This window comes from Cervus elaphus, chromosome 11 (genome assembly GCF_910594005.1).
Source record: "Cervus elaphus chromosome 11, mCerEla1.1, whole genome shotgun sequence".
NCBI classification, from domain to species: Eukaryota; Metazoa; Chordata; class Mammalia; order Artiodactyla; family Cervidae; genus Cervus; species Cervus elaphus.
The window spans coordinates 701465-729116 of NC_057825.1; the positions used below are offsets into that span (position 1 = coordinate 701465).

Consider the following 27652-nt stretch of genomic DNA (forward strand, 5'->3'; position numbering starts at 1 on the left):
AAATGCCCACTAAGGGGATTACAAAAGCAATTTGAGGTTGGTAGGCAAAATTGCTAGTACAAAATCCACAAATAACGAGACCTGACTGTATTAGCAAACAAAATCCAGTGATATGGAAAGAAAATAGTGCACCGCAATCAAGTGAAGTTTATCCTGGTTCAGTATTCAAGAGAAGCAACGCAACCCACCACACCATGTTCAAAGAAGAAAAATCACACAAATGTGCTAATGGATGAAGACAAGCACATGATGAAACACAGAACTCATTCCTGACGAAAACTGGCAAAGGAGTTGCCTGCAACTGACGCCATGCCTCAGGCGCTTCAGGCTGGGAGTGAGGCTACCCCCTCCACGCAGCGGCGTCTTGGCCAGTGCCCAGGTGAGCAAGGGCAGGAAGAGACACGCACAGAGGAGGGGGCGCCGCTGTCCTATTTCCATGACTGCCCTGTCCCAGGGAGCTACAGACTCCTGTGACGAGGAGGTGGGCTTGGCAAGGTGGTGGATGCGAGGTGGACCGCAAAACCAACTGCATCTACCTACCGCTGATAAACAATTCAAAACTGAATTTTAAAAGGTACCGTTTACAAAGGTTCCCCACAAAGATGGAATACTTTGGTGTAGATGCAACAAAACATATGCTGGATCGGTATTCTGAACACTAGAAAAATGCTGATGAGAAGGAATTTTAAGACCTAAACTTTAAACAGAGAGAAGATAAATTGTGCTCGAGGATTGGAAAGCCCAAAATTGTAAAGATACCAATTTTCCACAAAGTGATCATAGATTTTTGACATAACACCAATAAAACTTTCAGATTTTTTTGTACTTAATGAAGAGCTGACTATAAAATTTACATGGAAGGGCATAGGAACTACATGTTTCTTCTTTCAAGCATGTAGAATGTTTATTTCCATCCTACTACCTCCAAAAGAGGGGCTTCCCTGATGGCTCAGCGGGTAAAGAATCCCCCTGGAATGCAGGAAGCCCAGGAGATGAGGGTGCGATCCCTGGGTTGGGACGATCCCTTGGAGGAGGAAATGGCAACCCACTCCAGTATTCCTGCCTGAAAAATCCCATGGACAGAGGATCTTGGTGGGCTACAGTCCCTAGGGTTTCGAAGAGTCGTACACAGCTGAGCAAGTAAGCATGCAGGAACTAGGGTAGCTAGAGCAATTTTGAAAAAGAAGATTGAGGTTGGAGGACTCACACCGCACAGTATTAACTCTGTGGCTGTGTAATCGAGACAGCATCAGGGACAAGAGGCAGCGGGGAAACGGGCCCGCTGTCTATAAACCACATGGCCGTTTATACGGAGGTGCAGAGGGGTTCACAGAGAAAGGATGGTTTCCTTAAATTTTATTGAAGTATTGTTGTTTATGACGTTTCATTGTTTCTGATGCTGAGTACTGCTCTATGTTATGTTTACCCTGATAGCTCAGTCGGTAAAGAATGCGCCTGCAATGCAGGAGACCCCGGTTCGATTCCTGGGTCAGGAAGATCCCCTGGAGAAGGGATAGGCCACCTACTCCAGTATTCTGGCCTGGAGAATTCCATGGGCTCTACAGTCTGTGGGGTCGCAAAGAGTCGGACATGACTGAGCGACTTTCACTTCACTCACTGTTGTTTACATTTTGTAACTCAGCACGTGACTCAGTTAAACACATGTACAGTCTTGTTCACATTCTTTTCCATCTGGCTTATCACGGGATGCTGAATACAGCTCCCTGGGGTGCACGGGGGACCTTGTTGTTTCTCCGTCCTGGAGATAAGAGCCTGCGTCTACTGACCCCAAACCCCTGGTCCTTCCCTCCCCGCTCTCCCTCCCCGCGTGCACCCACAGGTTTGTTTCTGTTTCACAGGTTGATTTGTATCGTATTTTAGATTCCACATGTAAGTGGTAGCATATGGTATTTGTCTTTGCCTTTAGGTCCATCCGTGGTGCTGCAAGTGGCATCATTTCATTCTTTTTGGATGCTGAGTACTACTCTGTTGGATATATAAATACATGGATGTACCACATCTTCTTTGGAAAGGATGGTGCCAGTGCCTCTGCCATCCATGTGCAGAAGAGGTGGACGTGATGAAGTCACACCTCTTACAGAGAATAATTCAGAATGGCTCATAGATCAAGTCACATCATGAGACTAGGAGACTTAAGGAGAAAGAAATCTTCATGACCGGGGTTAGGCAAAGAGTTCTTGGTAACAACACAAAAAGACCACCCACAAAAGAACACGCTGATAAATTTGATTGCATCAAGAAGTTAAAAATTACCCTGTGAAATACACAGCTAAGACAAATTACAGACTGAGAGAAGGTATTTGCAAACCTTGTACAGAAGGAGCTGCACCTAGAATATATAAAGAATTCCCTAAACTCAACAGGAAGAAATCAAATGGTCCAATCAAAAGACATGACACTTCGCCAGAGAGGGTCACATGTACAGATGTGGATGTGGGGTCCCCAGCCCCCGTGTGAACGGAAGCCGTGGGAGGCCTGAGTGCACATCAGACCAGCTGAGAGGAAAAACTGACACGGATGCTAGAAGGACGCAGAGAAACTGCAGAGAAACGAGCTCTCACGCTAGAGAGCATCTGGGCAGGGCTTTAAAATCTATTTTTGTTCATTTGTTCGGCTGCGTTGGGTCTCTGAGATCTTCAGTTTCGGTGCACAGACTCTACTTGCGGCTCGTGGCCTTAGCTGCCCGGTGGCGTGTGGAACCTCAGTTCCCTAGCCAGGGATCAAACCCACGTCCCCTGGGGCCCGTGGGCAGCTCTGAGGGGAACCGAGTGGTCAGTTTCCAGGCGTGCAGTGCAGCCTGTGTGTGCTTGTCCACGGCCACACCTCGCAGCTGGGGAGCGGGGGCCCGCGGCCTCCAGCGCCGGGGGGTTCAGCTCACTGGGGCAGCCTCCTCGCAGGCCCCGGGGAGCTGAGGGAAGAAGCCAGGCTCGGTCGTCTCTGACTCCCTCGCAAGGACCAAACATCGGAGAGGGGAGCCGAGAGGTGGGGGCAGGGCCGGGCGGCTGTGGTTACACGAATCGACAGGTGGGCGCAGAAAAGGGGCAACTTTCCTGCACGCGCGGGAACAGCCTGACCTTCCCCTCCGGGCTTCCGGCCTTTGCTCGGGTTGAGTCCTGGGCCTCAGGCCTTTGCAGTCACCTGACTCCGACCTGCCCTTCGCCCAGTCCTGGCGCCTTCCCCGGCTGGGGAAGGGCGGGGTCAGAGGGCAAAGTCCGAGCAGCTCCCAGGAGGGACCCCTCTGGGCGGGGGCGGGGTGGTGACCCTGGGTGGGGGCAGGGCCCAGCGGTAAGCAGGCTGGGTGTGGGGGTGGCGACAGGGGGTGGGGTGGCGGCAGGCAGATATCGCCGGACAGGTGCCGAGAGCTGGCAGATGGTCCAGCTCCCTCCTCGCGGCCTCCTGCTGCTCATCGACAGCCCAGGTGAGGGGCGCTCGGGCTATGGGAGCTTCTACCCAGCTCCTGCCCACCCGCGGGGCTCAGGGCACTGCGCGCCCTGGAGGTGGTGTGGGGTGGGGTCCTGGTGTCCCTGGTTCCTGCCCGTTCCTGACGTGGCCTGCCGCTCGGGGACAGAGGCAGGTCACCCGCCCTCTCTGAGCCTTGGTCTCCCCCCTGAAAATGGGAACATGACCTCACTCGGAGGCCCCACTCCCGGCCGGAAGCCTCGGGAGCACCTGCGGTCCTGCAGACACAAAGTCCGCGACCTCAGGGTCCTAGTGACCCAACCACTTCCTCTGGCCGGGCGGCCGCCGGCCCAGGGCTCCTGGTGGCTGCTGTGCCCGGCCCGCTCAGGGATGCAGGGCGGGGCTGGTGAGGCCTCGGATGCCCGGAGCGACCCTCACTGCTGGGTGAGCCTGGGCCCGCTGCCGAGGGTCAGTCGTAGGGCCAGGGAAGAATGTCAGAATCAGATCAGAGAGGCGCGAGGCTGGGCTTTTAAACAGAAACCAGGTGCTTCAGTTCAGAGCTCCTCAGCCCTTTGGGAGAGACACTGCACTTCCCGGGACCCTCCTGGCTCCACACGGGCAGCTTGGCAACCGGATGGCCAGGCAGTTTCCTGTCCCCACCGGGTTCAGGCCTGACCCCAGGGCTCTCAGAAGACACCCTGGGAGAGGCCTGGGGTGGGGCCGCAGGGAGGAGCCTGGTGGGTGGGAGAGGTGGGGTCCTGGGAGTTCAGTGTGGAGCTGGGAGTCCTGGACGGTCGGGGATGGGAGGGGCCGGGGTCCTGGGGGTGGAGGGAGGGGGGTGGCTCGCCGGCCCCCGGTGTGACCCCAGTGCCCCCCCCGCGCTGTATGTGGCCAGCTAGCTTACCAGACCGGGCAGCCTCGCGCCTGGCCCCTGCAGCCCGTCTGATGCCATGCACGGGGTTGGGGGGGCACCCCGGCTCTGCAGCGCGGTCCTTGGCCCTGCCTGTTGACCAGCAGGAGTGGGCCACCTGAGCCCCAGGGAGGACGAGGGGCGCTCCAGCCAGCGGAGTCGGGGTGCCCCCCGCAGCCCCACAGGTGCCAGTCCCGCCCCCACCATGGGGCTGACCTGGAAGCAGCGGGTCTTCAAGGCTCTGCTGGGTGCCGCCGCGGTCTCAGGCCTCACCGCGCTACTTCTCATCCTGGTGGGGACCATCAACGTCCTCCTGCCTACAGACACCAAGGTGCGCCCCTGGGCCCTCCCGGGGAAGCTGGGATGGGCTGTGCCTGCCCCACGCCCTCCTGACCCCAGTGTCACCCCCAGTTCGGGATCGTGTTCGACGCTGGGTCCTCCCACACATCCCTCTTTGTGTATCAGTGGCCGGCCGACAAGGAGAACGACACGGGCGTGGTCAGCCAGGCCCTGGCCTGCCAGGCGGAAGGTCAGTGGACAGTCTGCCAGCGGTGGGCGGGGCTGGGAGCCGCCGGCCGCTGCCGACTGGGCTCTCGGCGGGACGGGGCTTGGGGCAGCGGTGGTGCAGGCTGGAGCCGGGCAGCAGCAAATCGACCTGAAGGAAAAGGGCTCAGAGAGCTCCAGGGAGTCACCCACGAGGCCCAGCTGGCCAGTGGTTGCTGGGCCAGGGCGCCGGCGTGGGCCTTCCCGAGCCTCTCCCCGTGTGCCCCCTGTCCCCCTCCTCCGTCTCTTGTAAGGACACTGGTCGTTGGGGTTAGGGCCCACCCAGGGAAGCCAGGTCTTCATCTTCAGACCCCTAACTAATCACACCTGCAGAGACCTTTTCGCACACACAGTCCCCTTTGCAGACTCCGAGGGTGAGGACGGGGCCTCGTCTGTGCAGGGCGACTTTTCCACCTCCCTCAGGCCTGCTCAGCCCCACCAGCCGCAGAGCCTGGGGCCTCACCCTGGGTGCTGTGTTCCAGGGCCTGGAATCTCTTCCTATGCCTCCGACCCTGCACGGGTCGGCGAGAGCCTGCAGGGCTGCCTGGAGGAGGCGCTAGCACTGATCCCAAAGGCCAAGCATCACGAGACACCCATGTTCCTGGGGGCCACTGCCGGCATGCGGCTGCTCAGGTGAGGGGCTGGCGTGGGGTCCACGCGCCCCTGGGGCTGAGGCGCCACCCGGCCCAGTGAACAGGGGCGGCTCCTGCCAACTCCGCCCCACCCTCCCTGTGCAGCCTCAAGAATCGCTCGCAGGCGGAGGACGTCTTCGCCGCGGTCAGCCAGGCCCTGGGCCAGTCCCCGGCAGACTTCCGGGGCGCAGAGCTCCTGACAGGGCAGGACGAAGGCGCCTTTGGTTGGATCACCGTCAACTACGTCCTGGGCCTGCTGGTGAAGGTGCCACAGGCGGCCCCAGGGCCGGGGGCGGGGGGCGGGGGGGGGGGGGGGCGGAGAGTGCCGTGGGGAGGGGTGGGCCCTGCGGCCGCGCCCAGGACTCAGGGCCCCCGTCTGTGCCCAGTACTCCTTCTCTGGAGAATGGATCCAGCCCCTGGAGGAGACGCTGGTGGGCGCCCTGGACATGGGTGGGGCCTCCACCCAGATTACCTTTGTACCTGGAGGCCCCATCCTGGACAAGACCACCCAGGCCACCTTCCGCCTCTACGGCGCCGACCACACCGTCTACACTCACAGCTACCTCTGCTTCGGGCGCGACCAGGCGCTGAGCAGGCTGCTGGTCGAGCTGGTGCAGGTGGGCTTGCGTCCTGGGGGGAGGGCGGGGCTGGCCAGGCCAGGCTCCGAGCGGATCCGTCCTCCTGCAGGCCAGCCCAGGCCTCCTGGTTCGCCACCCTTGCTACCACAGCGGCTACCGGGACACGCTGGCCCTGGCGCCCCTGTATGAGTCGCCCTGCATCCTGGCAGCAGCGCCCCCGGACCTCAGCCAGAACCTCACTGTGGAGGGCACGGGGAACCCCGGGGCCTGCATTGAGGCCCTCCGGAAGCTCTTCAACTTCTCCAGCTGTGACGGCCGAGCAGACTGTGCCTTCGCCGGGGTCTACCAGCCCCCCGTGCAGGGCCAGTTCTACGTGAGCCCCCCCATCTGCCCTCGGGGCCCAGCTTCCTCCCAGAGGCTGAGGGTCCCGACTCCTGGCGCCCTTGGGGACCCTGGGACCCCGGGTGGGGAGGTTTAGGGCTGAGCCCGGCTTGCCCTGGGCCCCTGGCCCCTGCCCCTGGGCCCCACCCACAAGGGCAAATCGCCGCTCCCCACAGGCTTTCTCCAGCTTCTACTACACCTTCCACTTCCTGAACCTCACCTCCAGGCCGTCACTGAGCGAGGCCAACGCCACCATCTGGGAGTTCTGCCTGCAGCCCTGGAAGCTGGTGGGTGGGCCTGGGCTGCCTTCCCCAATCTGGGCCCCGGGCTCACCAAGGGCGGCGGAGGCGCCTCTGAGCGGGACCTGCCCGGGGTGGGGGGTGGGGGTGTGTGTTGGGAGAGGGGCTCACTGGGCTCCCAGCCCCCAGGTGGAGGCGAGCGCGCCCCTGGGCCAGGACCGCTGGCTGCGGGACTACTGTGCCTCGGGCCTGTACATCCTCACACTCCTGGTCGAGGGCTACGGGTTCAGTGAGGAGACCTGGAGCGGCCTCGAGTTCCGCCAGCAGGTGACAGCTGGGGGGTCTGGGGGGCCAGGGAGGGGTGGGGCTCTGGGGCCGAAGCCCGTGGCCCTGACTGGAACCCCGGCCGGGGTGTGGCCCGCAGGCTGGCAGCACCGACATCGGCTGGACGCTGGGCTACATGCTGAACCTGACCAACCTGATCCCGGCCGAGGCGCCCGCGCAGTGGCGGGCGCAGAGCTTCAGCATCTGGACAGCCGGGGTCGTCTTCGTGGTGCTGACACTCACGGCCACGCTGGGGGCCGTGGTGGTGCACGTCTTCTGGCTCCAGGACTAGGCCAGCGGCCCCTGATGCCGGCCGCTGAGACCCGGCGCCCAGCCTGGCCACCTGGGCCGGCCCGTCCCCATCAGGAGCTTCGGCCCTCATCCTGGGGGCTCCGGCCAGCCGTCAGACAACCTCCTTCTGCCCCCGGGGTCGCCCTGGCCATGGAGGCTGCGGAGGTCCCAACCACAGCCGCCGGCCCCCGGCACCCCGGCCTGTCTCCCGGGAGCCTCTGCACAGAAGCCAGGCTGTCAGGACCCGTGCGGCACCTGGACTGTTGACGGCAGACTGACGTGTGTAGGGCTGGCTCGGGCCTGGGGTGGGCCAGCTCTTTGGGAAGGGTTGGCCGTGGGCCGTGGGGTCTCTGACAGAGCTGGTGTCCAGTTTCATGGGGTTCTCCCGAGCAGCCCACCCACACCCCTGGAAGCCTGGTCAGGCCCTCTCAGCGGTCAAGCGCAGAGACAGGTCACACGTGGGAGGCAGAGGCCTTTATTAAACCCTCCCCGCCCTGGCCTCCTCCGCCGAGCTCCTCAGGCGTGCCGCGCAGCCGGGCCGGCAAAGCTCTTGGGGAAGATGCCGACGCGCCCATCACAGTGGCCCTCCAGCCATGCCTGGTCCACTGTGGGCATCAGCATGTCACTGCGTCTGTGCGCAGACCCCCCATCGGGCACCCCTGGCCCGGGCAGTGCGGGCTCTACCTTCGCACAGGACGTCCACGGTGTCTCCTGGCTGCAAGGCCAGATCCTCGGGCCTCTGGGTGGAGTAGACGTGCTGGGCCACCACCTGGTAGAGGGCCGGCCGGCCGCCCACTCCCTGCGGCAGGGTGAGGACTGGCGGGTTAGCTCAGCCCCAGGAGAGGGGCAGGCCGCCCCCGCGCCCACCCTGCTCACCCGGCACTGCAGCTGCAGACCCCCGGGGCCAGCCGCGTCCCGCCAGGCCCTCCGCAGCGCCTCGTCCCCAGACAGGGGCATCCAGCGCCCGTCCTTGCTGGGGTCTCGGTAGCTGCAAAGAGACGCCTCAGAGGGGGCTGCGTGGGTGAGCAGCTTCGGAGGGTGCTCACCTCTGACCTCGAAAGCCTCTGACGGACCCGGCCCTCCTGCAGGGCACGGCTGAGAGGTGCCCAGCCCAGAGCCCCCTCCCCGCCCTGCCACGTCGTCCTGGCCCACCTGAGCTGGGCATGCTGGGCATGGCGGGGCAGGGCCTGGCTCATCAGGGCCCGCAGGCTGGACAGGTCAGCTCCTCTCGGGGCCGTCAGGGTCAGGGTGAGGGCACACTGCACGGTGACGGTCACCAAGGACTCAGAGTCCCCTGAAGTCATGCCCTGGGTGCAGGCAGAATGGCGGTTGGGACCCACGGCCCCAGGGCCAGCCGGAGTGGGCTTCTGGCCCTGGGGGCAGGGCAGGGGTGGAGAGGTGGGGGGTCAGGGGCCATGGACTTGGGAGGCTTCCTTGGCTGGATGGGAGGGGGGCCTGGCCTGGGGCCCCCGTGTCCCTGGGGAGTGGGGGTGACGTGAGAGCTGCTGGCTCTTACCCCAGCGCCAGCGGGTTCCTCGGAGGGGCCAGGGCTGGGCCCCCCGGCTGCCAGCAGCCCTGCAAGGAGGAAGGAGGGGGGCCAGGGAGTCAGGTGACTGCTGCCCCCCGAGGGGAGCACGACAGAGTAGGGGCTGCTGGAACCCAGCCCCCGGGAACCGCAAGGCCGCCAGCTTCCTCTGTGGAGGACTCAGCAGCTGCTCTGAGTACTCCCCGAGACGCCTGCCTGGGTCCTCGAACCCCGCCCCCCACGGGGCCCTGGGAGCACCCCACCCCCCACGGGGCCCTGAGAGCACCCCGCCCCCACTGCTCAGGACCTCACCTGGAGGAACCTGCTGGCCAGCAAGCTCCCCGTGGGCACTCTGCAAAGAAAGCCACAAGCTGGGGCTCTGCTGGGCCTCAGGTCAGGGCAGGGGGTGGGGGCGGGGGCTCTGCTGGGCCCAGCAGACCCAGGGTGAGGGGCATGGCCTGCAAGATGGCCCGGCTGGGCAGGAGGCCACCAGTCCATCCCTGTCACGGGTGAATCTGGAGCATGAACCAGGTCCGTATGGACCAGAGACGACAGACAAGCCGCCGTGCCTGTGGGCATGGACCTGTCTTCCCCTGGCCGGCCAGGAGGTGGCGGCTGCAGCTGAGGGGTCCTGGCGGCCCCAGGAGGCTGGGGGTGAAGCCAGGGACACACTGGACGTAACTGTCGGTACCGCAAGCCGCGGGTGTGCTGCGGGTGGGACAATGCAGAGCCCCCAGCCCAGGCCACGCTGACCCGGGAAGCAGACCCCGACTTCAGGGTGGACTAAGTGGGCTGTTTGCACACAAAGCGTTTGGATTTTTATCAGATTTGCTGGCTGCTACAAGCAGTCAGGGAGCTGCCACTGTTCTGTCTGGAAGACCTAGCGCTCAGCACAGCGGTGATGAACCGACAGCTTTCAAGAGCACTGGCCAGCCCACCGAGTGGACCGGACCTCAGTGCACAAGGAGGAGGAAGGACTGCCTCATTCTCACTCGAGCCCCTTGATAAAGTGAATGTGCAAGGTAACCACTTTCTCTGTGGTTAACTCTAACTTCCTCACGGCGGCCTCCCGGCTCCTGGCGCCCCACCCCTCCAGGCACACCTGCCCTGAGAAGCCCAGGCCAATCCCTTCTCAGCTGCACACAGCCCCTGGGGCATCTCAGGGAGTCCTGCGTCCAGCAAGGAAGGCTAGGTGACCCAGCTGAGGGGCGGAAGCCTCACAGCTCTGATGCATGCACTGCAGCCCCTCCCGGGTCTGGGGTGGGGAGCACCCCCAGCTCCCCTCTGAGCACCTGTGAACGTCCGTGTGTCCCCAACTCCTGGCATCTGGTCGCTGTGGCTGGCCCCCACCTGGCCCCTGGCCTGCCTAAGGAAGCCGAAGCCCTGTCCCCAGCAGGTGATGAGGCCAGCTGCCCAGCCTGAGACCCTTGCTGGGCCCCGCTGGGGCTGGTCCCCAAGCCCAGCCTGGGGTGGGGGTCTTGCAAATGCTGTGGCCCCTGCCTGCCCCGCCGGGGCTCACCCACCTCGTGGGTGACCGGCGTGCTGTGGTCGTGCTGCCCAGCCTGGCCGGAGCTGACCTCCATCTCCGTGTCAGCAGGTGTCCTGGGGCTGCAGGGGGTGCCAGCTCTGCCAGGGGCAGTGTCACAGGCCCTGGAGGGGAGGGGCCCTCATCCCCAGGCCTCACCTTCGGGCAAGGCCTCGTGGAAGGTGGGCCTGCACAGCCCCAAGCTGGAGAGGAGCACCCCGCTCGGAGGGCTGCCAGCAAGGCGGTGTCTGGTGGGCTTTCCCTGCAGCCTGTGGCCAGCTGCACCCACCGGCGCCTTTGGTGCCCCCCCGGCCTGAGCGGGGGTGGGCTCTCCCCCTGGGGTCAGGATGGGCTCGGGACAAATGGGAGGGCTGAGTGAGGCGGGACGCCCCCCACCACACCGGGACCCTGGACAGTCTGGAAAGGGGGCAGGCCACGCTGGCCCCCGGTTCCCAGCCCTGAGTGGCTGCAGCAGGTCTGCCCAGGAGCTCCAGCGTCAGGCCGGGAGGCAGGCCTCGCAGAGCCCCTGCTGATAGGAGAAGTGGGCGCCGACCCCTTCCTACCATGCAGCGGCCCCGGGCCTGGCTTCAGCACACGCGTCCAGAGCCTGTGGGCACAGACGATGCCTCCTCAGGACACAGACCCCCAGGAGCCCCGGGGACCGGGGGGCAAGGCTGCAGGGTTTTCACCGGCTCTCACCAGGATGGGCCGCCCCCTAAGTTTAGATTGCAGGGATGCGGGGAGCCCCAGAGAGGGTTCAGGCGCCCTTAAGGGTAAAGAATCTGGGAGGCCCTGACCTGCAAACGCCAGAAGAGACGCGGGGGGCGGGAGGCGGCTCGCCTACCTGCGGCTGCGGCGGGGCGGCCCTCTGTGAGTCGGCGGCGAGGGCAGAGGCCAGCACCTGTGAGCGACAGCAGGGGCGGCCGCCTGAGGGGTGCCCGGGGCCCGCTGCCCACCCGCGCCCCCAAGTCCCCCACCTGCCTGGTGGGGGCTGCTGGAGCCTGGCTCATCCGTGTGACTTATTTTCAATACCGCTTTTAAAATGTTCTTATTTAAAAAAAAAAAAATGTTCTTATTTCACAGAAACAGTCACCTCCTGTGGTAAGGGCTCCAAGTGGGTGGATTAATGCAGCTCAGAAGTGCCTCCTCCAGGCAGCCCTCCAGCTAGGACTCCCAGTGCCTGGCCCTGGGTGACCAGGGCATCAGGGGCCCCGGGCCACAGCTGGAGACCAGAGTGAGCCTTCCTTTGTGCACAGGGAGCCCCCTTTCCCCGCACACTAGCCCACCCTGGGGCAGGCTGCACCCCATCAGCCAGCGATTTTGCTGGTGCCGCCTGCCCAGACCCCGGGCTGGGCAGAGGTGGCCTGGCCAGACCGCCCTTTGCCTCCAGGGTCCTGCCCCCTGAGGCCGAAACGCAGGGCAAGGTTGAAGCCAGGAGAGAGAGGCTGGGGCAGGCAGGGCCGTGCTGGCTGGGGGTCTGCAGCGGCTTCCGGTGGCTCCGCCCCCAGGTCCCAGGACCCATCCGTGAGCCCGTCTAGAGGCGCTGCCGTCCCTGGGAGCCTCGCGCCCCCTCCCACCCCAAGGCCTCGATGACCCCAGCACTCAGGACAGTGTGAGCTCAGCAGGGCCTGGCCATCCACCCTGCGGCCTGCTGGCTCCGCTGGCCCTGAGCCTTGGGCCCAAGCAGCAAGAAGCCACCTCCCTTTACCTTGGCCTTGCCCAGGAAATCCACAGGCTCCAGGTGCTCCAGGTGCCGCCTATGGGGCCGGAAGACCTCACCCCTGGGGACCTGCCGAGGCTGCAGGGGGACCTGTTTCTGGAGGGGGCCAGACAGGGCAGCCCTGAGCAGCAGGAGCCACCGGGCCTCAGAGCAGGACAGCCCGCCCCCAACCCCCACAGCCCGTGGGAGGCCCATCCCTCCAGGGCCCAGCAGGCCCCCACCTCCAGACATCTCTCTATCTCATATGGTTGGTCTTGGGGGGCTGGATGGCTGTGGGCCCCCAGACTGCAGGCTGTGGGCCTGGCAAGCCCCCCAAGTCAGCTCAGGGGCCTGGCTCCCCTTGCCTCTGCCTTACCTGCACTTGGCCCAGGGCGATGTCCAGGTCGCTGCGGGCCCCTTCCGGCCCCTTGGAGATGGCGTCCCCCAGGCTGCAGGCGGCCTTGGCCCAGAGCCCCAGCTGGCTCTGCACTGCAGCCACATTGAACAGCACCTGAGGGTAGGGGGTGGGGTGACGGCAGGCCCAGCACTCCCCTCCCCTCCAGGGCTACCACCTGGCCACACCCTGGCCCTGCACTGGTCCAGCCCCTGAGCTGCCCAGACACAGTCGCCCGGGGCTCTTCCAGGTACCCCCTGGCTCCCACCCTGGGGTGGGCTCTGCCTGCTGGTTTCTCTCCGGACCCCCCAGCCAGAGCCGACCAGCCCTCCCTGCGTCTCCTCTGCTCTGAAGGTCAGGCCATCTCCCATCTCTGGAAGCACCTGCTCAACCTTCACGCCCGTCCTGCATTTGGCCTGACCCCCTCCTGCCTGTGCTGCCCTGTTCCTTGAACCTCCAAGAGTTTGGGGCGCTGTCTGAGGGGTGCCTCTTGTCTGCCCCACTCCCCTGTGCTGGGCGATAGCGGCCAAGTCGTCCAGTGCTGCCAGGAGGACGGGGCACCGCCTGGGGCAGCCTCTGTACCCGCGCTCTGCAGGGCCCATGCACTCTTAGAGCTGCTGCCACGGGGCTGCCCGGGCCATGGATGCCAAGCCCACACCCTGCCCTGCAGGCCAGGGCTGGGGCCGGGCCCACCCTGGTGGGACGTCCTCCACGGCTGACCTACCGGGACACTGCGGCTCCCAGAGGCTGCAAGGTGGCATGTTTCTGGGAGCAGAGGGAGCACAGGGTTGGGGGGGGAGCCTCCCAAGCCTTTCTGTCAGTGCCAGACACTTCCCAGGAGGCCAGGAACTGAGCCAAGCGCCAAGCCCAGGGCAGGGACGCCAGGGCCCTCTGCCAGGCCAGCTCCCGCCCTGCCCACCCCGCCACCTCTTGCTGACCTCCGACACTGCTCTCTTCTGCTGGGATTTTGGGGCTCCTCTGGCCAGATGGAGCACCTCAGTTAACTCGGGCCCACCTGCCACAGTCACAAGACGACAGGGCCCAGAGGGCGGGGCCTGCAGGACTGGGGTCCTGGAAGGAGCCCCCGGGCTGCCCACCTACAGACAGCTCCCAGGGCCCAGCCACACCGCCTCCTGGCGGCCCGCTCCCTGCACGCTCACCTCCCAGGCTTGCAGCTTGAACCGCAGGCCCAGCTGGGTGTAGTCGATGGTGGTGTTGTCCCTCAGCTGGGCCAGGGTGCGCTGGAAGTCCGACAGGGCCTCCTGGAACCTGTGGGCAGCAGGGGAGCCTGGCGTGCGGGCCCCAGGTGGCCCCAGGGCAAGGGCTCCTCCTTGGCCCAGACCCACCCCCCGCCCAAGCCCCTCCTGCAGCGCGGGGGCGGCAGTGGTTGGCAGGCCTCAGCTCACGGGGGCCACACAGACGGGCTATGCGGCACGTGGGCTCCTCCGCCTGCACCCCAGGCCCTCTCCCGAACCTCAGGGCACAGAGTGCCGTGGGCGTGTCCTGCCTGCTTCTGGGGCCTCCATCCCGCAGGCCTCTCCACCCAGAGCCCGGCTGGAAGCCCCAGGCCCGACCAGGATCCTCATCGCCCCCGGGGAGGCTTCTGGGCTGATGAGAAGGAGGTCACCCGAGAGCCCGCCCGCCCTGTGTAAGGCTGTCTGTGGGCGCCGGGCCTGCCCTGCAGCTCTGATTCCTTCTCTGGGAAGGGCCTGCTGCAGAGAGCCGGGCAGGCAGAGGACCCCCGCACCCGCCGAGTCCTGGGATGCACCATTCCTCCAGCCCTGCCCTGGGTTTCCCGAAGGCAGAATGGGCAGAATCACGCCGTCCCGCAGCCCAAGGTGTAGGAACGGAGGAGGGGAGCCGGCAGAGGCGCTCTGTGACCCTCTTCCACACAGAGCCCAGGGTGACTGTGCAGCCCGGCATGGGGACAGAGAGACACGCCCCCATGTGACACGATCCTGTCCCTGGGCTCCGCGGAGCAGAGGGAGGACCTGGCCAGAGGAGGTGACCGTAGGCAGACAGGAGCACAGGAAGGACTCTGTAGAGACGAAGGGCCATCAGAGAAGGAAGAGGGCCTGTCCGTGCTCACCTCTCCAGCTGGAAGTTGGCCACTCCGCGCTGGAGGAAGCCGACAGCCAAGCAGGTGTCCTTGGTCACTGCCTGGTCAAATGCCTGCGGACAGAAATGTCTGTGGACTGCTCAGGCCTGTAACCGCGTCACCCCCGTGTCACAGATGGGGATGCCCAGCAGTGGGTCAAGGAAGGCAGTCGGCCACATGACGGTCACCTGCAGGAGAAAGTTTCCTTTGCCTGCCCAGGGGCCTCTGAGTCCAAGGGGCGCAGGCGTCACGGCCTCAATGCAAACCTGCCTGACTCCCCGGGTGTTTTCTGGTGACCGCTCGGGGGTAGTTAGGTGGCAGCACAGACCAACTTGTTAACCATGAGGACAAGGAAACGCTCCAGCATGTTGATAATAGTTACCTCCACGGGAGGGAATTATGTTAAGACTGTTGTCTCTTTCAAGCCCTAGTTTTGGTAGTTCACACAAAAACACACATGTCTCATCTATTAGAATCAGAGAGAACAACAACACGAAAGTCTTAATATGTGTGTGAAGCCCAGCTCTTCCTGAAACTGAACTCAGAAATGATGTCGTCTATTCCCAAGGACAGCAGCCATCAGTTAAACACAAGCAAAAGGAGTGCATACACCAGCCATCAAGTTAAATACAGGTAACTGGAGGGGTGTCATGGTCCCACTCTGACAAACCTGGCTGAGTGGGGCTTGTTGAGCTGAATCTGACTGAGGTTGAGGGTCAGCAGTCGGGCACTGATGTGGCCACTCAACACAAGGGAAACCCTTTTATCCTGTCACACAGAGTGGCTGGGTCAGAGCTTCCGGAGAGCTCGTGCCAGACATGGAGCCCCAGCTCCCCTCACCCTGTCCAAGTCAGCTTTATTGATTGTAGCCATTCCATCTGCTTTTTAAAATTTTCCAACAAACATGCCTCCGCTATTCCATTTCTGATTAGGGTGGAGGAGAATTTAACGTGCACACCCTTGGACCGGAACCTCTGTCCCCTCTCTCTGATTAAATCGAGGTTTAGAGGTGGTAGTGACTGGACTGGCCTCACACCACTGACCCCTTGGTGTCCAGTGATGACATCCCCATTGCTGGATAACATTTTAACACTGACATTGCTGCTGAGATAACTGAAGATTCGAACACATATGTGAGGAACGACAGGGCAGGCCCCTTGGACATGGTTTCGGTAGCTGTCGCCGTTGGCCTGAACAACGCAGGGCCCTCAGGGACCCCAGCAGTGTGCAGGGTGCTACTGCTTTTTGTCATCGCCCACGGGATGTGCACCACGGTGATGAACCTGGGGGCTTGAAGGGCACGGATGGTCCTGCCAGGCCCTCGGCAGAGGCAGATGTGCGTGCCCGTGCACACACCCGGCTCTTGGTTCTGCTTTGGGGCGTGGGTGGGGGACACAGATCTGGGGTTTAGGCACCAGCCAGAGACTGTCTCCTGGCCATTTCCACAGGTGTCTGCTGCAGACCTGACCCAAAGCCTACACCCAGGCAACCCTCGCAGCCCCATCCAGCCTCGAGCCTCTGCAGGTACATTAGCACCTCCACCAAGAGCACCGGAGCCAGCACTCACTCGGTCTTTCGGCACGACCGCAGAGCGGGACAAACGGTCCCCACAAGTGGAGGCTGTGCTGGAGCCTTGCGACCCCATCCTGGCCCTGACACAGCTCAACAGGGTCCCCCCTGGACACACACAGGTCCCACCTGCTTAGGTGTTCGCTGAGGCAGAACGCTGGGGTGGGGGGAGTGCCCCTGTGGCCATCAGGGAAGCAGGGTGGGAGCCCTGGGCTCACCCCTGCAGCTATGGCACCTCATCCCCAGCCCCGGCCACCAGGAGCAGAGAGCTGCATCCCGTGAGGTGGGGTATCTGCGACCAAGCCTGGGGGCCCCCTGGCTCACCCGCAGCGCGGCCTCCGGGTCCCCGGCCAGCAGGTGCACGCAGCCCACGTTGAAGCTCACCCTGGCGGGCGGCTCCGAGAAGCTCGAGAAGAGGCGCAGGGCGCAGTCCCAGTCCCCGCGCGCCACGGCCTGCGCGCCCTGGTGCCAGTCGCGCAGCAGGTCCCCGAGCGAGGGCATGGCGGAGTGGACCCTGCCTGGCACCACGCGGAAGTCGGCGCTTCCCGGCCAGATCGCGGCGGGTGCAGCGAGCGGCCGTGAGGGTCCTGCCCGGGGGTGCTGGGGTCAGAGGACCGCGGGGCCGGGGCCCGGGAATCCGGAGACCAGCGCGGGCCGCGGGATCCCTCCGACGCGGACAGAAGGGGCGAGGACCTGCTCCGGAGCCAGTTACTAGGTGCGGGCGGGGCGGAGCGCCAGGTGCGTCAGGTGCGCCAGGAAGGCCCACAAGCCCCGCCCTCCTGACCACGCCCCCGAGTCGGCCCCGGCCCCGCCCCCGAGTCGGCCCCGCCCCTCTGGACTTCCGCCCAGAGCTCCAGCGCGGGCGCTTCGCCGCCGCTGACAGCTCGGAGTCGGCCTCGGTGCGCTGGAGAAAACCATCCGGGCCCGCCTCTGGCGCCGCTGCCGCGGCCACGCCAAGGTTCCGGGCGGATCCTTCCGTCTCAGGTAAGAGGCCCCGGGGCCGGGCCGTGAAGCGATCCTGGGGCCTAGGGGTCCGGCGCTGGACGCGGGTGCTGCTGGGAGGGGCCGGGGGCGGGTCATCCGTGGGCCCCGGACCGGCGCCGGAGGGGCGGCTGGGGGCTCGGTGCGGAAGTTGGCCGTGGCCCCGGGCCGGTGACCCTGTGGGGGCGTCCGTCAGGCCCTCAGCCCGCCGGGCTCGGCCCGCCGACGGGGACGTGTGAGAGCCCCGAGCCTGCCCGGCCCGTTTCGGCGGGGCTCCCTGTGTCGGTGTCATACCGTGAACACTGGAATCCCCTTCCTCTCCACGGAGAAAGCGGAAGCCTCCAGGGCTGTGCGCCCGCCCTCGGGGTGACGCGGGCCGCCCTCGGGGCGCTGGGCCTCTGTCCAGGGGGAGGCGGGGGCCCCTCTGGGTGCCGGGCCCCCCGGCCCCGCTCGTGTCCCGCGGGGCTCCCTCTGCGTCTCACGCGTCTCACTCTCAGCCCCGCGGTGCCCCAGGGCCTTCACAGAGGGTGGCCGACGAGGAGGACGCGCTCCTGCAGCTGTCTGAGGAACCCACAGTCTGGGAGAGCCCCAGCGTCTCTCCTCGGGGGACCTGTCTTCGCTCTTTCCGCCTTCAGCTGACAGGATGAGGTTCACCCGAGTCACGGAGGGTCTGCTTTCTATTGCTTTGTCTACCGTTTTAAATGTTAATCTCATCTGAAAAATGCTTTCACCGTAACATGTGACTCTTTGACCAGACACCTGGGCACCGTGGCCTTTGGATGCTGGCGCAGAAACGTTACCATCATTGCACGAACCCTGGAGATGCTCCTGGACACAGGCTGCGCCCTTGTGCCTGAGCATCCTCCAGGGTCCGGGGAGGCATGTGTCCTGGGCAGCTGGCAGAGAGCCACCTGCCTCCGACTCTGGCCACCCTTCCTGCTCAGTTGGGGTTGAGACTCTGCTTCTTTCCCTGAGGACCAGAGTAGCTGAGGACAAGCCAGCAGGGCTGTGAGACGATGCTTGTCAAGTGGGAAGGCCTCCTGGGCCGTGTGTCCCCGAGGAGGCTGCTGTCTCACCAGTGGGGCACTGAGGTTCCCAAACTGCCAGCCGGGAGGTTGGCAGAGCCCCCACCTCTCATGTGCTCCTCTCCTCCCTGAGTTCCCGCGTGGACGCTCCCTTCCTCAGACCAGGCCTCCCACCCCCCAGCCTCCCACAGCCCTGCCCAGTCCAGCCTCAGGACCCCCGCCTCCCTCACAGCCCTGAGGGTCCCTGAGCTCAGCTGCGCCCTCCCACCCACCCACCCACTTAGGCCTCCTCCTTCCTGCAGCCCCCCACCCACACCTGTCCTTGCAGCTCGTGCCCTCTCTCTACCCACCAAGCCCCCACCCACCAGTTCAGTTCACTTCAGTGGCTCAATCGTGTCTGACTCTCTACAACCCCATGGGCTGCAACATGTCAGGCTTCCCTGTCCATCACCAACTCCCGGAGTTTACTCAAACCCATGTCCATTGAGTCAGTGATGCCATCCAACCACCTCATCCTCTGTTGTCCCCTTCTCCTCCTGCCTTCAATCTTTCCCAGCATCAGGGTCTTTTCCAGTGAGTCAGCTCTTCACATCAGGTGGCCAAAGTATTGGAGTTTCAACTTCAGCATCAGTCCTTCCAATGAACACCCAGGACTGATCTCCTTTAGAATTGACTGGTTGGATCTCCTTGCAGTCCAAGGGATTCTCAAAAGTCTTCTCCAACACCACAATTCAAAAGCATCACGCTCAGCTTTCTTTTTGGTCCAACTCTCACATCCATACATGACTACTGGAAAAACCATAGCTTTGACTAGATAGACCTTTGTTGGCAAAGCAAAGTCTCTGTTGGCAAAGTAATATGCTGTCTAGGTTGGTCACAACTTTTCTTCCAAGGAGCACCACCCACACTCTTGTCCGGTCCCTGGTCCCTCTGTCCGGGCAGGAGCCTGGCCCTGCTGACCTGTCTCTGTCTGCTGACCTGTGTCTGTCCACATTGACCACAAGCCTCAGGTGGGTCATGTGGGTCCTGCCCGGGGAGCTCACCCCTCCCTTGGTCCAGTCCCTTCCCTCCTTGGCCTCACCTCCACCCATCCTGCCTCCCAGCTGGAAGGGATCCCTGGTGCCTGCACCCCAGATCTGCCTCCTCCCTTGGAGCACTGCCCCGTCCCCAGTGTGTCTCGCTGGGGTGCTCCCCCCAGGTGTCATTTCCCCTCTCTATGCAGATGTCCTGTGTTTCTTCCCACCTTGGACAGAAAGCCCCCACCCTCAGCCCACGTGTCTCCTTGCTCTTTTACAGCCAGACTCCTTTGAAGAATTGGCAGGATTCAGCGTCTCCATTTCCTTTGCCGGGTATCTTTTAGATACTGAGATGTGCTTCACAAATCATAAAGCTCACTTTTAAATGCACAGTTCCATGTTTTTGTCACATTCGCAGAGCTGTGCCACCGTCGCCCCTAATGTCCCCACTGCAGTCCCCCCGTCATCCCTGCCCCAGGCGGCCAGTCGTCCAGTGTCTGCTTTCACCTCTTCTGGACAATTCGTATAAACGGAATCATAAAACATGTAGATTTCTATCTGGCACCTCTCCCTCGGCATCATGTCCTTGAGGTTCGCGTGCATTGTAGGAGGGCCAGCGCTTGCTTCCTTTTCAGGCTGTTACGGCCACTGTGTGGATGGACCCGTCCTGTTGATCAGACGGACTCTCTGTCTGGCTCCTGTGAGTCGCACTTGCGTGCGGCTGTTTCTGCAGCATTGTGCTCTCTGTTCTCCCGGGTGCACACCCAGGAGTGGCGTTGCTGGGTCAGGGGGTCACGTGGTGTAACTCTTTGACTGTCCATAATGCTTTTAGAGTTTTGCCAAGAGAACACACTGGTCATAGCAAACACCCTCTTCCAACAACACAAGAGAAGACTCTACACATGGACATCACCAGATGGTCAATACTGAAATCAGGTTGATTATATTCTTTGCAGCCAAAGATGGAGACGCTCTATACAGTCAGCAAAAACAAGACCGAGAGCTGACTGTGGCTCAGATCATAAATTCCTTATTGCCACATTCAGACTTTAATTGATGAAAGTGGGGAAAACCACTAGACCATTCAGGTATGACCTAAGTCAAATCCCTTATGGTTATACAGTGGAAGTGAGAAATAGATTTAAGGGACTAGATCTGATAGCCTGATGAACTATGGATGGAGGTTCATGACATAGTACAGGAGACAGGGATCAAGACCATCCCCAAGAGAAAGAAATGCAAAAAAGCAAAATGGCTGTCTGAGGAGGCCTTCCAGATAGCTGTGAAAAGAGAAGCAAAAAGCAAAAGAGAAAAGGAAAGACATACCCATCTGAATGCAGAGTTCCAAAGAATAGCAAGGAGAGATAAGAAACCTTTCCTCAGCGATCAATGCAAAGAAATTGAGGAAAACAATAGAATAGGAAAGACTGGAGATCTCTTCAAGAAAATTAGACATACCAAGGGAACATTTCATGCAAAGATGGGCACAATAAAGGACAGAAATCGTATGGACCTAACAGCAGCAGAGGATATTAAGAAGAGGTGGCAAGAATACACAGAAGAACTATACAAAAAAAATCTTCATGACCCAGATAATCACGATGGTGTGGTCACTCACCTAGAGCCAGACATCCTGGAATGCAAGTGGGCCTTAGGAAGTATCACTACGGGCAAAGCTAGTGGAGGTGATGGAATTCCAGTTGAGCTATTTCAAATCCTAAAAGATGATGCTGTGAAAGTGCTGCACTCAATATGTCAGCAAATTTGGAAAACAGCAGTGGCCATAAGACTGGGAAATGTCAGTTTTCATTCCAATCCCCAAAAAATCTAATGCCAAAGAATGCTCAAACTACAGCACAATTGCACTCATCTCACACACTAGTAAAGTAATGCTTAAAATTCTCCAAGCCAGGCTTCAGCAATATGTGAACTGTGAACTTCCAGATGTTCAAGCTGGATTTACAAAAGGCAAAGGAACCAGAGATCAAATTGCCAACATCCACTGGATCATTGAAAAAGCAAGAGAGTTCCAGAAAAACATCTATTTCTGCTTTATTGACTATGCCAAAGCCTTTGACTGTGTGGATCGCAATAAACCGTGGAAAATTCTGAATGAAATGGGATTATCAGACCACCTGACCTGCCTCTTGAGAAACCTATATGCAGGTCAGGAAGCAACAGTTAGAACTGGACATGGAACAACGGACTGGATCCAAGTAGGAAAAGGAGTACATCAAGGCTGTATGTTGTCACCCTGTTTATTTAACTTATATGCAGAGTACATCATGAGAAACACTGGGCTGGATGAAGTACAAGCTGGAATCAAGATTGCCAGGAGAAACATCAATAACTTCAAATATGCAGATGACACCACCCTTATGGCAGAAAGTAAAGAAGAACTAAAGAGCCTCTTGATGAAAGTGAAAGAAAAGAGTGAAAAAGTTGGCTTAAAGCTCAACATTCGTAAAACTAAGACCATGGCATCCAGTCCCATCCCTTCATGGCAAATAGATGGGGAAACAGTGGAAACAGTGGCTGACTTTATTTTTCTGGGTTCCGAAATCACTGCAGATGGTGGTTTCAGCCATGAAATTAAAAGACGCTTGCTCCTTGGAAGGAGAGTTATGACCAACCTAGACAGCATATTAAAAAGCAGAGACATTACTTTGTCAACAAAGGTCCATCTAGTCAAGGCTATGGTTTTTCCAGTAGTCATGTATGGATGTGAGAGTTGGACTATAAAGAAAGCTGAGCGCCGAAGAATTGATGCTTTTGAACCATGGTGTTGGAGAAGACTCTTGAGGGTCCCTTGGACTGCAAGGAGATCCGACAATCCATCCTAAAGGACATCAGTCCTGGGTGTTCATTGGAAGGACTGATGTTGAAACTGAAACTCCAGTATTTTGGCTGACTGATGCGAAGAGCTGGCTCATTGGAAAAGACCTGATGCTGGGCAAGATTGAAGGCAGGAGGAGAAGGGGACGACAGAGGATGAGATGGTTGGATGGCATCACTGACTCAATGGACATGGGTTTGGGTAAACTCCGGGAGTTGGTGATGGACAGGGAGGCCTGGTATGCTGCGGTTCATGGGCTTGCAAGGAGTCAGACACGACTGAGTTACTGAAGTGAATACTTCTTATTCTTGATTCTGCCGGGGCGCCACCCAAACACCTGTTGGGGTTTCTGGCGGCCTCCTGTGACTCGTCCCCGTTTGGAACCTGGCCTCTGGGACACATGTCCTTTGGGTCTCCTGTGTTCCCCGCCCCTTCCACCTCCTCTGGGTTCTGTCCTGGGGCCTCTCCTCTGGCTCCCCCAGGTCCCTTGAATTACCCTCTGGCTGTCCTCTGTGCCCACTACTCTTGTGTTTTTCTATTTTCACAATAAAAGGATGAGAAAAGGGACCTCCCTGGCAGTCCAGTGGTTAAGACTCCACGTGTCCAACGCAGGGAGCACAGGTTCAATCCCTGGTTGGGGAGCTAAAATCCCACATGCCCTGAGGCACGGCCCCCAAAAATAAAGATGAAAGAAGTACCATTGCTGCACCTGCCCCTGTGGTACTGCAGCTCTGCCCCCTGATGGCCCAGAGCTGGAAGCAGCGTCGAAGCCCCTCGGGCATGCTGGCCAAGCAGCCTCTGTGTCCACAGCACAGGAGCCCACTCCATAAAAGGGCTGGGCACTCGGCACACACGGCAGCTCGTAGGGGCCAGACTGTGGCTCCAGCCATGCAACGTTCCTGAAATACAGACGATGTGGATGGAGACGCGACCAGTGTTGCCAGGCTCACTCGCAGATCAGGGCCTTGGGGCGACGGCAGAGGGCAGCGAGGGCCCCGTAGCACTGCCGTGCCCTGGCTCTCCTCTAATGCATACCATGTCCTGCTGTGATTTGGGGTGAAAGGTAGATGGGACATCTCTTTATTATTTCTGACAAGTGCACGCATATCTATAGTTATCTCAAAATGTTTAATTAAAAAAATCCTTTAGAAGGTTTCAATTACAGGTTTTTCTGTTTTACAGATACCCTGAAAGTTGGAGTGATTCAATGACCTCTAAAGTTCTTCCAGCTCTGAAGAAGGTGGTTCAGAAACACTTGGTTGTGCCTGAGCTGAAATCTACTCCCCAGTATCGGTGGAGGCGTTGGGAGCAGCTTCCATCAGGACCCTGTTGCGCCTCCGGCTGCTCCTGTCAGCAGCGCTGCTGAGGCCATTTGCAGCACACAGCTCACACGTGAGTGTGTGAGGAAACACACACCAGAGGGAGCCGCTTCCTGAGGTAAGGACTCACTCAGCTCAGAGGCCAGCTTAGCGCTGGAGCTTGCTTCCAAAGAAACTTAATAGCTGGTTAATTCTGGAGCTCACGGCTCAATCAAATGTGCAGGAGTTTTGGATATTTGGGAATTGATTTTAGCCCAAGACAAAAGGTTGGGTTTTTTTGTTTTCCCTTTTTAAACAGTGGGCACATCCAAGAATAAAGCCAAATGCCACATAAGATTTTTCTCTCAGAAGATTAATGTAGGCTCACTTGTGACAGAGGCACTTGGTGTCCAAAGTCACCATGTGGAGCCTGGGCCCCCGGGCTGTGTCCATCACACGAGTCCGTGGAGAGCCTCTTTACCCAGCGCTGGATGACCACGTTTCCCAGGGGCTCAGTACACCCACTGCTTCAGCTGCTCACGGACCACCGACCGTGAACCCGTGTACTGGGACCCGTCCTGACCCCCAGGAAGCCTTGAGCGGGGGGAAGGCAGCACGACGGGAGGGCGCATTCAGACACAAGCAGGGCTCACCCGCCAGGCAGTCTGCACGCCAGGGCAGCCACGCACGCAGGTGGCTCGGGGTTCGTCTCCTGGAAGTTCGGAGCCGAAAGGAGACTATGAACAGAAGAACTTGCAGTTCGGTCCTGCGGGACGCGTGGGGAAGGGCTGCGTCTCCAGGGAGCCGGGCGTTGGGTGCCCGGACCTGCAGGCGGCTCCTCACCTGTCTCTGCTCTCAGACGGAGCCCCTTGTGCGGTTTCAAACCAGAGGCCACCTGCTGCTGCTCCCCGAGCCAGTTCCCACTCGCAGACCCCCTGCACAGCTGTGTGGCGTCCTGCCCGCGACAGCTCTGCAGCCAGGGCCCACCCGCAGGTTGCGCCCCCATCTCCAGGAGAAGCCAGGATGCAAGGAAGGGGGAGGAAATGACGCGAACCGGCAGCGATGGACCTGGAACCAGAAACAGCCTGTGAAGAAGAAGCGTGTGTCACGTGGAACGAACAGAGGAGCGAGCAAGTGAGCCTGGCCCAAGCCGGGCAGGTGCGGCTTCTGCAGTCCAGAGGGAAGGGCCAGCCTGGGGGCTGCCAGGGAGGAGGAGGGCCAGCCAGAGGGGAGAGGACCGTCAGGGCTATTAAGACAAAAGGCAAATCCAAGAAGCCTGCATTTAACCAGAAAGTATTCATCTCTGGTGGGGAAGCAATCCAGGTGCCACCCCCTGCCCCAAGTCAAAAATAAACAGAAGACACGGAAGGAAGCAGGTGGAATTAATACAGAGAAAAACCTAGAATGAAATGATGCCGTTCGCAGCACCATGGATGGACCTAGACGTTATCATACTAAGTAAAGCAGGTCCAAGATGGCAGCACATGACATCTCTCACGTGTGGAATCTAAAATGTGACACAGATGAACTTATCGATGAAACAGAGACAGACTCACAGTTGTAGATGACAGACTTGTGGTTCCCCAAGGGGAAAGGGGGTATAAATTAGGGTCTGAATTAACAGGTACACACAGCTCTGTGTAAAATAGATAAACAACAAGGACTGTTTACTGTCCAGCACAGAGAACTATATCCAATTTCTTGTAATAACCTATATTGGAAAAGAATCTGAAAATATATATATATAACTGAAGGAAAAAAAGAGAAAAGTTCATTAAATACTTAAATCAGGAGGTATAAAATTAGTAAAACCAGAAGCTAGTTCTTTTTAAATTTTTGGCCATGTCATGCAGCGTGAGTCCCAAAGAAAGGCAATGCCAAAGAATGTTCAAACTACAGCACAATTGCACTCATTTCCCATGCCAGTAAAGTAATGCTCAAAATTCTCTAAGCTAGGCTTCAATAGTACATGGATGGAGAATTTCCAGATGTTCAAGCTGGATTTAGAAAAGGCAGAGGAACCAGAAATCAAATTGCCAACATCTGCTGGATCACAGAAAAAGCAAGAGAATTCCAGAAAAACATCTACTTCTGCTTCCTTGATGACACTAAAGCCTTTGACTGTGTGGATCAGAACAAACTGTGAGAAAATTCTTAAAGAGATGGGAATACCAGACCACTTTACCTGCCTCCTGAGAAACCTATATCCGGGTCAAGAAGCAACAGAACTGGATATGGAATAGCGGACTGGTTCCAAATTGGGAAAGGAGTATGTCAGGTTGTATATTGTCACCCCGCTTACTTGACTTCTATGCAGAGTATATCATGTGAAATGCCAGGCTGGATGAATCACAAGCTGGAATCAAGATTGCCGGGAAAAATATCAATAACCTCAGATATGCAGATGATACCACCCTTGTGGCAGAAAGTGAAGAACTAAAGAGCCTCTTGATGAAAGTGAAAGAGAAGAGTGAAAAAGTTGGCTTAAAGCTCAACATTCAAAAAATGAAGGTCATGGCATCCAGGCCCATCCCTTCATGGCAAATAGATGGGGAAACAATGGAAACATGACCGATTTTATTTTTGGGGGCTCCAAAATCACTGCAGATAGTGACTGCAGTCATGAAATTAAAAGACGCTTGGTCTTTGGAAGAAAAGCTATGACCAACCTAGACAGCATATTAAAAAGCAAAGACATTACTTTGCCAACAAAGGTCCATCTAGTCAAAGCTATGGTTTTTCCAGTAGTCATGTATGGATGTGAGATTTGGACTATAAAGAAAGCTGAGCACCGAAGAATTGATGCTTTTGAACTGCAGTGTAGAAGACTCTTGAGAGTCCCTTCGACCGCAAGTAGATCAAACCAGTCAATCCTAAATGAAATCAGTCCTGAATATTCATTGGGAGGACTAATGTTGAAGCTGAAGCTCCAATACTTTGGCCACCTGATACAAAGAACTGACTCATTGGAAAAGACCCTGATGCTAGAAAAATTGAAGGCAGGAGAAGAAGGGGATGACAGAGGATGAGGTAGTTGGATGGCATCACCGACTCGAAGGACATGAATTTGAGCAAGCTCCTGGAGTTGGTGACGGACAGGGAAGCCTGGCATGCTGCAGTCCACGGGGTCACAAAGTGTCGGACATGACTGAGTGACTGAACTGAACTGGTACAGCTTGAGAGATCTTGGTTTCCCAACCAGGAACTGAACCCAGGCCTCGGCAGTGACAGCATCAAGTCCTAATCACTGGATCACCAGGGAAGTCCCCCAAAACTAGTTTTCTGAAAAGACCAATGATGTTACCTTTTGCTAAGACTAATTAAGGGAAAACAAAAGTGAAAAAAATTCTGAACACTCAAAAAAGGTGAGAACCACACATGTAAACAGGATGTACACTGAGCCCTGATGTTACAATAATAAATGCGGGAGCCTCCTTGGAAATCAGGGCCTCCTGTGAGAACAGGCCTGGGGGAGCGGGGGTTCGAGTAGGCGGTGGGCGAAGACCAGCCAGGCTCAGAAGTTCTCGCTGTCTGAGCCTAGGGTCCCAGCCCCCAGCCCTGGCTACAGCCCGGGTCACCCTGAGGCAGGACCACCAGCCACCCCTAGAGACGGCAGGTGTGCCTGGCGGCGTGGACAGCCAGCGACAGGAAAGGCCCGCCTTGAAGCTCAGACTCCTGGGCGCCCGGGTGGGTGCCCAGCATCCTCTCTAGAGCTAACAGTCCACCGTAGTTTAACTTTCCAAAGTAACTTTTGTGGTTTGATTGTTTTTTCATGAATATGAAGTGGAGTGGGTTCATTGTGTAGTATTTAGAAGATTCAGAAAGTAAAACAGAAAACCCAGAGGACCGGTGGGCGTCCCCAGTGCCAAGTGGGTAGAGGCCCGAGGGCCTTTGTTCCCAGGCAGCTGCTTTGGTGACAACTTCGTGCCACATGGGGAGGATTTGTCCCTGTGACATTAAATATTGAAAGTCAAATGATTTTTAAGGTGCTTCCCAGGTGGCTCAGTGGTAAAGAATCTGCCTGCAATGCAGGAGACTGGGGTTTGCTTGCTCCTTGGAAGAAAAGCTATGACCAGCCTCAGTCAGAACAGGCAGGGAGCAGGAACTGCCACCCAGAGGGTGGGGCTGCTGACCGCTGACCTCTGCTCCTGCTCCTGCCGCCGCCTGGCACCCAGTGAGAAAGAGTCCTGAAGAGCTTTGTGGCTGAGACTCCCAGGGCTGGTTCCTGTGTGCTACAGGGGAAGTGCCGCGCCGTGGGAGGCCAGGGTGGTGACCCAGGCAGCCAGAGACCACTGCAGTGTCCCTGAAAGTCACCGTCTGTGTGTAGAGTTGGCGACTTTGATTTTTAAAGAAAGGAACAATCCTGAA

The 27652-nt window shown here is 59.3% G+C and overlaps 3 protein-coding genes across 27 annotated transcripts in view; 2 read left to right on the plus strand and 1 right to left on the minus strand.

Annotated features, from left to right (window-relative positions):
• Positions 1-2333: 2333 nt before the first annotated feature.
• Positions 2334-7817, plus strand: ENTPD8 (ectonucleoside triphosphate diphosphohydrolase 8). Of its 6 annotated transcripts, none has more exons than XM_043916223.1 (10): positions 2334-3439; positions 4435-4661; positions 4742-4859; positions 5356-5506; positions 5611-5770; positions 5892-6122; positions 6193-6456; positions 6641-6751; positions 6893-7030; positions 7128-7817. In XM_043916223.1, exons 1-10 carry the CDS (start codon positions 3391-3393, stop codon positions 7317-7319), a joined length of 1641 nt encoding a protein of 546 aa, XP_043772158.1. In that variant the 5' UTR covers positions 2334-3390; the 3' UTR covers positions 7320-7817. The 6 variants fall into 6 exon arrangements, with proteins under 6 accessions (XP_043772158.1, XP_043772159.1, XP_043772157.1 ...); XM_043916224.1 differs by having other exon boundaries at positions 2335-3439; positions 4406-4661; XM_043916222.1 differs by having other exon boundaries at positions 2723-3439; positions 4438-4661.
• Positions 7771-16969, minus strand: NOXA1 (NADPH oxidase activator 1). Of its 8 annotated transcripts, XM_043916235.1 has the most exons (14): positions 16453-16931; positions 14551-14633; positions 13622-13730; positions 12444-12578; positions 12077-12184; positions 11213-11269; positions 10932-10975; positions 10367-10493; positions 9156-9195; positions 8835-8893; positions 8471-8625; positions 8195-8306; positions 8003-8117; positions 7778-7923 (listed from the first exon to the last, which is right to left on the minus strand). In XM_043916235.1, exons 1-14 carry the CDS (start codon positions 16627-16629, stop codon positions 7835-7837), a joined length of 1410 nt encoding a protein of 469 aa, XP_043772170.1. In that variant the 5' UTR covers positions 16630-16931; the 3' UTR covers positions 7778-7834. The 8 variants fall into 8 exon arrangements, with proteins under 8 accessions (XP_043772169.1, XP_043772164.1, XP_043772170.1 ...); XM_043916234.1 differs by having other exon boundaries at positions 7771-7923; positions 8003-8306; positions 16453-16941; XM_043916229.1 differs by having other exon boundaries at positions 7771-7923; positions 8195-8625; positions 16453-16939.
• EXD3 (exonuclease 3'-5' domain containing 3) overlaps positions 16963-27652 on the plus strand; it is an 84072-nt gene continuing 73382 nt past the window's right edge. For 6 of the 13 annotated variants that reach the window (XM_043916217.1, XM_043916220.1, XM_043916221.1 and 3 more), the window contains exons 1-2: positions 16963-17112; positions 23169-23423. The gene's annotated coding sequence lies outside the window, so the exon portion shown is untranslated. Of the gene's footprint in view, positions 17113-17520; positions 17778-23168; positions 23424-27652 lie in introns of those variants that run through there. The other 7 variants (XM_043916208.1, XM_043916207.1, XM_043916204.1 and 4 more) reach the window with 4 other exon arrangements.